Source organism: Cynocephalus volans, chromosome 11 (assembly GCF_027409185.1).
Source record: "Cynocephalus volans isolate mCynVol1 chromosome 11, mCynVol1.pri, whole genome shotgun sequence".
Classification (NCBI taxonomy): Eukaryota; Metazoa; Chordata; class Mammalia; order Dermoptera; family Cynocephalidae; genus Cynocephalus; species Cynocephalus volans.
Genome location: NC_084470.1, coordinates 89,871,403 through 89,884,042, shown reverse-complemented (window position 1 = coordinate 89,884,042; position 12,640 = coordinate 89,871,403). Strand labels below are relative to the sequence as shown.

The window sequence follows — 12,640 nt, the reverse complement described above, 5'->3', positions numbered from 1 at the left end:
AAACTTGAGAAATTAAATCAGAGGTACTTGTGCAGGATTTGCAATTGAGAGGGTAAATGGCTTTGCTAGTTGTGATTTCCTTCTGCAGAACTCTTGTTCATGAAGAAATACCCTGGTCGCAAGCCATGCAGCCATGTGTTAGGCCACAGAGGAGACAGGGCCCAGAGCTACTGTGTTGCAGTAAGGATACATGAAACTCTACACAACAGGTCATGCACCACTAAGGCACCCAAATTCCAGAAGATTACATATAGAACAGGAGAAAAATCTGGTCTGCAGAGCTAGGATTCTGAGAACCTAAAACTCGAATTTCTTGGATCAGAAGCTCATTTGCAGTTACGGACCATAGGGAAAGCTCTCCTGAAAATTTCATTTGCTAGAGAAAATGTAACTGGGGATCGAAAGAGTACTCCTGAGTTTGTAAATATACTCCTTACTTAAATGCTTTGTTTTGTTCTGTTGACTAGAAGAAAGCAAATCTACAAAACTATGTTTGCCCAAATTCTACTCTCACAGAACTTTTAACTGAATCAGAATAATTACAGCAAAAGGAACATTGTGGGCAAGATGATCTCGGACAGGACACCAAACACTGGATATATGTGGGCCATGATTCTCGTGAGAGGGGAGGGAGTGCTCTCTGGGTATCGTAATTTCCTTCTCTTTTTTTCTTCCCAAATTCAAATGATTCAAATTTAATTTAACAATAAAAGTTGTCAACAGGGTGGCCTCCTCTAAGGACTAGTTATCTCAGTGGCCACATTAGTTGAGTTACCCAGCCTCTTACCTTGCTAAAAATGGCCCTGTTCACTGCTCATTCACCCCTTTGGGCTGCATGCAATACCAAGCATAAAATTCTGCGTCCACCCGAGGATTCAGGGGTCCTGTCCACTCTTCCTAACACACCTGTCTCAGCATGACCAAGTAGAATAAAAAATGTCCCCACTCAATGCCAAATTGAGCATATACCCCTGACCTAGTTTCCATCAACCAAACAGAAACCCAAAGTATGTGGCTGGCCCAACTCTCCAGGCAAACTAAAGAGAATATTTTAAAGTGGGTTCTATTTGGAGTACTTGGAGTAGAATTGTATCATTTTCTATGAAGTGTTCAAGGCCTTGGGTTCTCTGCTGTTCTCTTTTCTCTCTTCCAAATGGATTCAAATGCCATTTATAGATGAATACCTTGCATTTTTTTTTTTTTCATACCTATGGCTCAGAACTCTTGTCTGAGCTTCTGATATATCCATTTCCTTGTGGCTCTTGCACATCTAAGTCTCATATGTTTAAGAATCCCAGTTGAGAATTGTGATTCTTTACTTTACCCCTCCCACACCAGCAGTCTTCTTCACCTCAAGGGTCACGATCGTGCACACAGATCCTCAAGCTACATGTATATTCATTCATTTGCTTCATCTCCACTATTACTATGTCTCTAAGCCAGTGGTTTGCTAAGTGCCACCAGCTTTACTCAGAGACTTCTTAGAAAGGCAAATATCCAGGCCTCCCCCATCGCTACACCTTCTGAATCAGAAACTCTGTTGGGGCCCCACAATCCTTTTTTACAAGTCTACCGGATGACTCGGATGCACGCTGAAGTTTGAAAACCACTTCACTAAGCCACCCTATTTTAGCTAGACAGATGTAATAGACTCACTCTTAATTGGTCTTTTTATTCCCATTCTTGCCTCCTTCAATTCATTATCTTTCCAACAGTCAAAGTAACTTCTAGTCCTAAATTTGATGTAATCACTCCCTTTCTTAATACCTCTTAATGGCTTCTAAATGTACTCATAATAAAATTAACAATTTTTCTCATAGCCTACAAGGGACTGCATTAACATGGCTCTTACCCATTTCTCTAACATCTCCTTCTCCCTCCACCCCCTCCCTTTCTGGTGCCACCATCGCCACAACAGTCCTGACCTGCTTGGTCATTCACACTCTTCACAATGCTGGCTTCTCATCCAGTAGGTCCCTCTCTCCCAGTAAGTGATAATCTCTCTTATCACACTGTGGGATTTCCACATACATATCTGTATAGTTATGTTCCTTCTAACTTCGTTCTAGATGGCCAATTGGGTGAGAAAAGGGACCACATTTGTTTCATTGTCTGTTGTGTGACTACCCACTGCCTCTCAGTGCTTAAAATATGATAGAAATTTTAAAAAACAAAACAAAAAACAAAACCGCACCAACTACTTGAATGGCCAATGATTTAAAATTCTTATGAAGAGTAAAGTACAAACCAAAAAAAAATCAGCGTTGATGTAGGTTCTTAAAAACAGTGCACTTAAGAACTTACAGGTAACATCTGAAGTTGGTAAATGCCAGGTGGGAATTCTTGTGTATATGGATGAATAACACATACCAGAAACTAAACATTGGTGCAGGGGGTTATGCTAGAAGAGATTAATGCATCTACTTCTTTTAGTCAGATGGGTTTTATAATAAGCCCTGAGCACTTCACATTTCTACCACACACCTTGACTCTTTTTTTTTTTTTTTTTTTTTTGTCTTTTTGTGACCGGTAAGGGGATCACAACCCTTGGCTTGGTGTCGCCTGCACCGCGCTCAGCCAGTCAGGGCACCGGCCATTCCTATATAGGATCCAAACCCGTGGCGGGAGCGCCGCTGCGCTCCCAAGTGCCGCACCCTCCCGAGTGCACCAAGGGGCCGGCCCCACCTTGACTCTTTACCTTCGGTCCCAGGTGACCTATCTTTGTATCACATAGGTAACACCAGAATGAAAACACACTTTGAGTATATCAGCCAGGCTATCAGGCTATCCTGCTTTGCCTCTGTTTTTGATTATTACCCCTTGAATTTACTTGTTGACTTTTTTTGTTTGTTTGTTTTGCTTTATTTTCTCTGTTTATTTGTAAGTTTTTTGTGCCTTGGGTACAGGATAATCGTGGCTGCTTCTTTGGTTTTGTACCTTTGTAGTCAACTCAGCTATGGCTGGCACTTGCTGTCTGACTTCATCCATTCCTGGATGCCAGATCACAATCCTTTGGACCCAGTTTTGGAGTCAGCTCATTTGGATGGTGGAAATCAGGAGAGGGAGAACTGGAGGGGTGCAAGCAGAGCCAGGCCAGGGCAATGTGCAAATGAGGTAATTGTCCTGTGGTGGCTTCCACCCCTTCCTGTATGCACAATTCTCTCTTCCTAGAAACTATGGCACAACCTCCCACATCCCAAGACATCAATTCTGCATAGCATGCACAAGAAGCCTTACTCAATAACTCCCAAAGTGCCTCCTAAGGTACAGCTTGATAAAGTATAGGTTGGTAAAGTATAATGGCGTAATTTCCAGCTTTGAAGAGACATAGGAGGAATTTTCTGGGGGAAGGGAATACAATGATTAAATTTATGTTCTACTCATGGAGTGCCCAGATATTTGGTCATTTTGGGTGTCTCTATGAGCATGTTTCTGGATATGATTAACATTTGAATCGATAGCTGAGCTGAGTAAAGCAGATTGCCCTCTCCAATGTGGGTGAAACTTACCTGATTCTTTCCAGGCCTGAATAAAACAAAAAGGCTGAGTAAGACAGAATTCTCTCTTTCTATGCCTGATTATGTTCAAACTGGGACACTGGCTGGTGGACTTTGATATAATCATGTACAAGGAAGTGGCTGCTTACTCATGGTCACATTTCACAAAAAGAGAAAGAAGTTCCAGAAATGGCTAGCACCAGGATTACTCAGATAATCTTTGTATAAGCCAAAGCAACTCACTGAAATGCATTAAAATTAAAACACCACCACCAAATAAAGAAGGAAGAGAAGTCTAAGGAAGGATCTTGTGCAAGTCTTACCTGGTGACTTGTTTGTAAAGCAATCTGAGCTTCAGATTAGACGAGATATTTCTCATAGGTGCTGCATGCGCACAACACTCAATGCACATTTTCTGTTCTCATCATCGTCACAGTCATTGTTATATTATTACTGGTATCAGCCCCCGCTGATGCCTGCCACAAGTTGCAAGTTCACTTGTGTATGCACACGAACATACAAACAGCAAATGTTTGTCTAACTGAGCAAATTAAAAGTCTTTCATTGATCACACAAGGGAAGAAAAGAACACGTAGAACTCACGTTGAGCTGAAGTTCATCTGTCCACTGCCCGATCAGACGGTAGCCAGGGTTGGTGGTGTTTGTTGTCTGGTACTGAAAGATGTCATAACGACCAGGTGCATCCCCGTTCTTGTTAAACATCACTGGAGTGCCAGCACTACCTGAGGAAGGCAAGAAAAAGACAGATTTGAGATTTAAACAAGTCTAAAATGTCTTGTGCTATGGGCGACAGTCTGGAGACCTGGGAGGAGCAGATATCCCCATGGGGTCCCCCCAACTTCTCAGGCAAGTCATCACTATGCCTTGTGAATGCTAATTATAGAAAGCGGGAAAACCACCTCTTTCTCTCTTTGAATAGTTTCTTTATTTCTCAATATTTCTTAAAATTTTGTTGTAATCTTTTCTCCCTTCTGAGGAATAAAAGCAGTATGCATTATTTTTCAGAGACAGCCTTAAGTTGCATTATGCCACTGCTGCTACTGATAATTGTTATTGTTATTATTATTATTATTATTTTAGTTTCCATCTAACACTGAATTGTAGTTTAAAAATAATTGTATAATTAATTTTAAAAAGAGAATGTAATAAAAAGCAAATAAGCAAACAAAACGTGTATTTAAATATGAACTTTATTGATTTAACTTATTTATTTTTTGCTGATTATTTCTAATTTACTTTATTTTAATTTACTTTATGATAACCAGTGTAAAATGCTTATCAGTGTGCCTGGCAGGTGTTAAATAAATATTGGTTTCTTACTCAACTTCATATTTGGGCTGTCTTAAAATGTCCATCATAAGGTACAACCAATTACTTTTGCAAAATTAGATATTGAAGTCAATTTTAAAAGATGAATGCATTTATTGAATATATATATATATGCATATAAGTGTATCACATGTACTATGTGTATAAGATTGAACGAATGAAAGACCCTTAATATTAACCACATGGAACAATGGGAAAATCATATACAAAGGAGGTAAGACACAAATTTTGGTTAGTTTCAGCAACAGTTACATAGGGATCACATAAAGTTCAGTTACTAAGTGGTATTTTTTTCATGATCTCTTGGAAACAGGAAAAATACCACTGGTTTCATGTTATGTGGCTGGTATTTGTCTTTAGATTAATACAGAATCAATATTCCTTGCAGAAAACAATGTTCTATTTCTTGTCATTTACAAAGAAACTTAAAGATCATTTACAAGCTGGAACACAGACCCTGGGAACAGAAGGTCATTCTACCATTTTGGGGGGGGGTGAGGAGCATAGGGTAAGTTTTAGGTCATGAGTATGAAGGGCTTTTGATAATTGCTTATTGTAAACTTCAGACACTAATGATGGCAGAACTCTGCATCTGTTAACAAAGTCTTTAGCTTTGGCAGAGTTTGGGCCAATGTGAATATTTGCTTTAAAGACCTAGGTGAAAGAAAAGATGAGGCATGAGCTGTGATTTGTTAAGTGAGGTGTTTGAGTCAGGTGGGGCACTGTGGGGAAGACTCAGGTTGGAATGGTGGAAAGCTTAGGTTTATCATTCACAGATTCCAGAGAAAAGAGAGAAGCATACCTCACAGGGTTAATGGCTGGGTGGGCAGTGTCCAGGACATGAGCGCTCAACCAGTGGGTGGGCAGCAAGAGAGAGAGGGAGGTGCCTGTGGGCCACAGCCTCTGGGGTTCAGGACAGTCCTTAGGTGGGTTTCCTGTGACAGGGTTGGATTTGTTAATTTGAAGAGAGTGCAAGGCTAAGCATAAGAACTTGGGTTACATTCTTAGGCTCACCAGGCTGAAAGCAGATAAGGTGGTCAAGAGTGCAGCCTACAGGCTCTTATCTATCTAGAACACAAAAATGGTTACTGGGTGGAGACATAGGTCAAGGGTGACAAGGCAGGGACAGCACAGGATACGGAGGCAGCATTCACATGAAAGAGTTATGACAGCATTTTAACCACACAGCATAAAATAGGCTAAAAATAGTAAAACAAACAAAGAAACCAACACAAAGATGGCAATGCTTGAGGAAGTAGGCATGTGATGTGGAGTATGGTCCCATACAGAGGACTGCTCAACCTAAGAATGGAGTTAAAATAAGTGTCCAGAGAGAGAGACACAATGTATTGGGTTGCCAGAGGTATACAAATTTGCAACCCTGTGCTGAATGCTGTCCTACTAGAACAAGGGGTCCAACATTATAGGTAGGATAAAGGGACACTAAGCACTGCATTCCATCCTATAACTATTGGTTGCAGGATTTTTTGAAACCACTGCATATTAAAAAGGAAAAAAAAAAAATCAGAGCTGTGGTAGGCCAAATCATGGTCCAAATATGTCTGTGTCCTAATCCCCAGAGCCTGTGAATATCACCTTATATGGTAAAAAGGACTTTGCTGACGTGATTAACGACTGTGCTATAGGGAGATTTTCCTGAATGAGGTGGGTAGGTTCAATATAATCACACGGATCCTTGTAAGAGGGAGGTGGGAGGAGTCAGAGGTGGAAGGAGGAGATGTGATGATGAAAACAAGAAGCTGGAGTGATGCAAGGAAGAAGTCATGAGCTGAGGTGGCCTCCAGAAGCTGGAAAAGGACAAAAAACAGCTTCTCCCCCACAACCTCCAGAAGGAACCAGCTCTGCCCTCACCTCAACTAAAGCTCAGTGAAACCCATGTTGGACTTCCAGACTACAGAACCATAAGAGAATAAATTTAAATGGCTTAAGCCATTAAGTTTTGGTAATTTTTTATGGTAGCTGCTGTGTTTCGAATGCCCCTTCCAAAGCTCATCTTGAAACTTGATCCCCCTTGTAACAGTGTGGAGATGGTGAGAAATCCAACCATGGTATTAGAGAGAGGGGGCCTTTGGGAGGTGATTGGATCATTAGGGCTAGGACTTCATATATGGATTAATCCATTCATGAATTGACATATTAATGGATTAACAGATGAGTGGGTTATCACAGGAGGGACACTTGTGGCTTTATAGAGCAAGTGGCCATGTTAGCACCCTCAGCCCTCCTGCCATGTGATGCCCTGCACTTTCTTGGGACTCTGCAGAGAGCCCCTGCAAGGAGAAGTGCCCTCACCAGATGGGCTCCTAGACCTTGGACTTTCCAGACTCTGAAACTGTAAGAAATATATACATATATATTTAATAGATTACCCAGTTTCAGGCATTCTGTTACAGTGACAGAAAATGTACTAATACAATAGTAATAGAAAACTAATACAGAGCTGGAGGACTCAGAATATCAAATTTCTTAATTTTATGAGTGAAGAAGGACACTTAGGTCCAGAGATGACTTGTGCCAGTCACTCAGCTAATTAAACTAGAATGGTGTTTAGTAACTAGCTTTGAAATCCCCTAGAATGATTTTAAATTCCAGGTCCACCACATAATATGTGAGTGACCTTGAAATGTTATTCAATCTCATTCTACTTCTGATTGTCACTTATAATATATTTCTCAGAGGGTTAGAGTGAGAATTCAATGTAATAATGTACATAAAGTATTTAGTTCCATGACTTTGAAATAATAAAAGCCCAATAGATGGTAATAACCTTTTGTAGGTTGTATTTTTATCATTGTTTCATTTGCTGATCTCTCAAGACCAGACAGAACATATGCCTTCAGTTATTCAGACTGTCTTTTTTCCAGTGCACCAATGGTATCTCTCCTAACTGGCACCTAATTTAAATTTCTCTATTGCTACAATGTTTTTTATTTTCCAAACAGTGGGGTGCAGCCCACTCTGGGAGTGGGCACTGATCTATGAGCAACATTGCTTTCTTCCTACCAACTGGAGTCAAAGACTAAATCTGTGTGGCCGAAAGCTCTGTTTCAATTTGTTTCTTCCAGTTTTACACAGGCACTCTCTCCACAGCCCGTGAAGTCACCCACTTTAACATAACAGGGACTTCTTAAGCCCTTTGTGCGTAAGAATCAACGCAAGCTTTTCCAGTACATGGAGAAGAAAACGAGAAGAAAAAGAAAATAAATAACAACAAAAGGTTTTTAATATTGGCTTTCTGCTTTCAGCAAGCCTTCTGAGTATAGAAGGAGAAAAAATGAAATCTGGATTTTGCACACTATCAGCAAGAAAATAAGAATCTTGTCATTTTTCAGGAAAACATTAATATTCAGATACTCACCTTTCTTTTCTTTCATATTGGACACTAGGACTCATGTTGTGCTTTGCTATAATTCTATAGCTTCTATTCATTAAATGATATGACTCTAGCTTTTCACAGTCTTTGAGAGGAGAGAGGAAGCATACTGGAGGCCTGGAGCTCCAAAAGATCTCAAGAGCACCGGCTAAATATTCGTCAGAATGGGACACATCTCCCAATCTTTCTCCCTTCTTCAAATCTTTCTTAGGAAAAATGATTCTTGTCCTGCCCTTTCCATTCTCATTAAACTTCACATTTAAAAAAAATTAAGGCGGAAGAGCTCAATACATTATCTAAGTGATAACTTATAATAGCATATTGTGTGGCTTTGACCTTTTTGATGGCTTCTATAAGGCAACTGGCTTATTATTTCCAGTTTTTCTCCCACAACTTCTTTTTAACAGCACCCCTGAATGTCTTGAAAGAGACAAAGAGGCATTGTGTTCAATGAACTCCATATATATTTTTTTAAATCAAAGAAGTCCAGAGAAGAGACACAAGTTATCAAAGGGGAACCGATCACCTGCAGAGATTTCCACAAGGGACTAGGGCCAGAATGCAGCTACACTAAGGTGAGGAAATAAGGCCACTTGACAAGATGGATTGCAGGGGGTAAAGGATGAATGACAGAATGAATTCAGGCCTGAAATCACCTCCACAGGACAAGAGTATCTGAATGAAATTCCTTTCTTCCTGTACAGAGAAGGATTGGGGATTCAGACTGCCCAGATGACAACATAGTTCTGTGCATCAAAGTGTTTACCTGATAGGTTTTCTGTTCTCATTTTACCAACCCATGCACAGATTCCAGAAATGCAGCATTGATTTCTGTTCCTGTGATCTCTTTCTGCTCAGCAAACCACCCTAAACCTTAGTGCTCAAAACAATGACAACATGTATTTTGCAATTTGCTCAGGGTTCGGTGAGAGACTGGTGCACTCACCTCAGCTGGGGGCAGCATGAAGCTCGTGTGTCTGACAGCTGATGCTGATTGTTAGGTGGGACCTCGGCTGGAGCTGTGGCCTGAGCACCTGCATGTGACTTGTCAGTGTGGCAGCTTGGCTTCCTCACAGTGTCTTAGCTATGTTCGTAGTGCAAATGTCTCAAGAGAATCAGGCAGAAGCCCTTTGCCTTAGAGATCACATAATGTCACTTCCAAATTAGTCACAGCCTCGCTGAGATTCAAAGAGGGGGAACACACATCTCTACTCTTGATGAAGGAAAGCTAACATCATGTTGCAAGAAGAGTTTGTGAGATGTGCCTTCTTTACAAAATATGCTATACTCCAATTTGTCTTCCAGAAACTAGTAAATCTAGGGACAGATGTATTTCAGATTAAATACTTCATCATATAGAAATTCTTTTAAGGTTTTATATACAAGACACCAAATTGGTTATATTTACATATGCAAGTATTGCCATCTGGTTGGATGGGCCAACATAGAGGCAAATAACACAAATTTAGGCTCAGGACTTTGTATTTATTTGAGATGCAAGAAAAAATGGCTAGGAGTGATGAAGACTAAATTAGCCATTTTTTTTTTTTTAAAATTTCCCTCAGTGCATTAGAGGGGGCTTATGTATTTAGTGAAACTGTAGCATACTTTTAGGTTACTCTATTATCATTTCCTAAACTGATGCTTTTGTGAATGTGAAGGTTAGAATTATTAAATTGTATTCTACTGGTCTGGAACAATACTCCTAGGAGCACAGCAAATTTTGTACTAAAGTAACAGAGGAGTACAATCAAGCTTATTGAGAGAAAGAAAAATAAAAATCCTGCTAAAGCATGCAAAGGAAAGACTAAATTCTCTACAATGGACTGGATAGAGACTTGAGTTTTAGATCTGTCTTGGTCATTTGCTAGCTGCTACGTCTTGGACAAATATTTTCTTCTCTCTAGGATTTGATTTCTTTAAATAAAAATGAGGAAATCAAATGAGTAAAATATTTCAAGTTTCTTTTCATTCTAACAGTTGCTCACATAAAGTAAACTGAAATCTCCTGATTAAATCTAGTGCAGCTTCATTGCTTTACAAAACATGTGAGCCCTGGTGTGGGTATATGTTGCAATGCCTCAGGAACCGGAAGTCTCCTGGCACTTGGTGTGGAAGCAAAAGACGTCCTCAGAGAGAGGAGATTATGTTGGCCATAGAGTATTATTACAAAAAAGACAAAGAAAGAGAAACAATTGGCCCTATCTATGAACTCCTGGAGAACCTCAGATCTATGATGGAACAGTAGGAATTATGCAGTAAACCCCTGCTCTCAGCCATTTCAATAATAGTAAAAGGAGCAGATTGGGGAGTTAAGTGGCCTAGGTTCCAAGCACAGCATCATTGCTAGCTAGCTGCATGGCTTTGGACATTAGGATTTTTAATTTTGCTGTGAATTGGTTTCCTTATGTTTAAAAAGGGGGGAGATAATAGTATCTAAACCATCATGATGTTTTGAAGATGAAATAAGCCAACACAGATGCAGTACTTATCATGGTTTCTGGGACCCAGTAATCATTTGATAAACATAAGCCCTGTGTCTATTGTGAAGCTCGGTTACTCTAATCCATCAGTGGACAAGTCCATCTTGAAAAAATGAGGGTATAATTACTATCTGGAAGAAAAATCAGGGAAGAATTACCAAAAAAATTTCTCAAAACAATTTTTTTTTCGTTACTAGTACAAGAATGGTCACACATATCCATAAAAATACAAAGCCCAAAAACCGATCTTAGCATCTGTAATTTAGTGTTTGATAAATGATGAAATTTATACTTGTTTGGTTCTGGAAAAATTTTTAAAATATATTAGGAGATTCTGTAAGATCAGGAAAAGACTACAAAAAGATGATAATTTGTAGTTGACCTATATTCTGGTTTTATACATAGTCACTTTTGTTTTCATCTCAACTAAGAAACTATTGCTTCCTAAATTGGATGTGCTTCTTTTTCACCGAGATACTAGCTAACTCCTGAAGGCTGATACAATATCATAGGCTCAAGTGGATTGTTATTTGCAACCATAGAAGAATAAAGTTGTATTTTTTTAATCATAATATAACTATGTAATCAGGAAATTAACATTGACATAATACTATTAAAACTAATCCCCAAATTTTATTAAAATTTCCCCATTGTCCCATCAATATCCTTTTTCTGGTGTAAGATCAATCAATATTCCAACAATACATTTGATAGTAAGGCCTCCTTAGTCGTTTTCAGTCTGAAACAGTTCCTTCATCTGTCTTTCTCACGATATGGACATTTTTAAAGAGCATTAGCCAGTGATTTTGTAAGCCACCTTTCATTTGGACTTGTCTAATGTTTCCTTATGATTAAAGTTATATATTTTAGCAATCAGATCTCAGAAGTGATGCATGTCATATCAAGAGGCACCTGACACCTTAAATCTCCCTGCTAGTGATGTTAACCTTAATCACTCTTTATCTTCCACTTTTTCCCACAAAGCTACTATTTTCCCCTTAGTAATTAACATGTATCTTGATGGATGATACCTTGAGACTATGCATATATATCATTTCTCATCATAATTTAACCCAATAGTTTTAGCACCCATCGATGATTCTTGACTGAAACACTTATTACCGAGGTTTTTTCAATAATGGTGATTTTGTATTTCTATCTTTTTGTCATTCCATCATGCTACCCATTCTCTTACATTTGTTTATTTAATTCAGGTATGCATTTATATCAGTATGGAATCATGGACATTTATGTTATTATAAGAGTTATAGTGCATTGTGATCCCAGAATTGGCCAATGGGATCTCTTCTCAGTTGGTTCTTGTGCCCTTTGAACATGACCCTATCAGTTTTTTTTTTTTTTTGTCTTTTTCGTGACCGGCACTCAGCCAGTGAGTGCACCGGCCATTCCTATATAGGATCCGAACCCGCGGCGAGCGTCGCCCCGATCCCAGCGCAGCACTCTCCCGAGTGCGCCACGGGCTCGGCCCCCTATCAGTTTTTAAGAACTTTCTCACTTTCTGGCACAGCACGTCTCAAGCTTATCTTGTACTTTTTCTGCCTTGGCCCTGGATTTAGCAATTTCTTTTGGTATCCTGGTTATTTTTATTGGGTAATGGTATTTATAAGTAAGGTCTGGGTGCTAGATGTGCTCTTTTCTACAGGAAACAGGGCCAGGTCGTACAGGTGTGCACACACAAACACATATATATTTCTATATATGCCCATTTGCATGTATATTAAAAGTTATAAGTTCATGCTGTGTTTTACTCTAATTTAATAAAAAGGGCTCATACTAGCTCTCTTTTATCCCTTATTAATAATTCCTATCTCTGACAATGAGAAACCTGGCTCTCATTATACACAATTTATTTAATTATTTTCTCAGTTTTATTATGTACATAAATTAGCTTCATA

The 12,640-nt window shown here is 39.3% G+C and overlaps 1 protein-coding gene across 1 annotated transcript in view; it reads right to left on the bottom strand.

Moving 5' to 3' along the window:
* The window catches only part of GRM7 (glutamate metabotropic receptor 7), a 782,386-nt gene that overhangs the window by 199,638 nt on the left and 570,108 nt on the right, over nt 1-12,640 (bottom strand). The window contains exon 7 of the mRNA XM_063114276.1: nt 4,101-4,240. Within this exon, the coding sequence (XP_062970346.1) occupies nt 4,101-4,240 (140 nt within the window). The remainder of the gene's footprint in view (nt 1-4,100; nt 4,241-12,640) is intronic.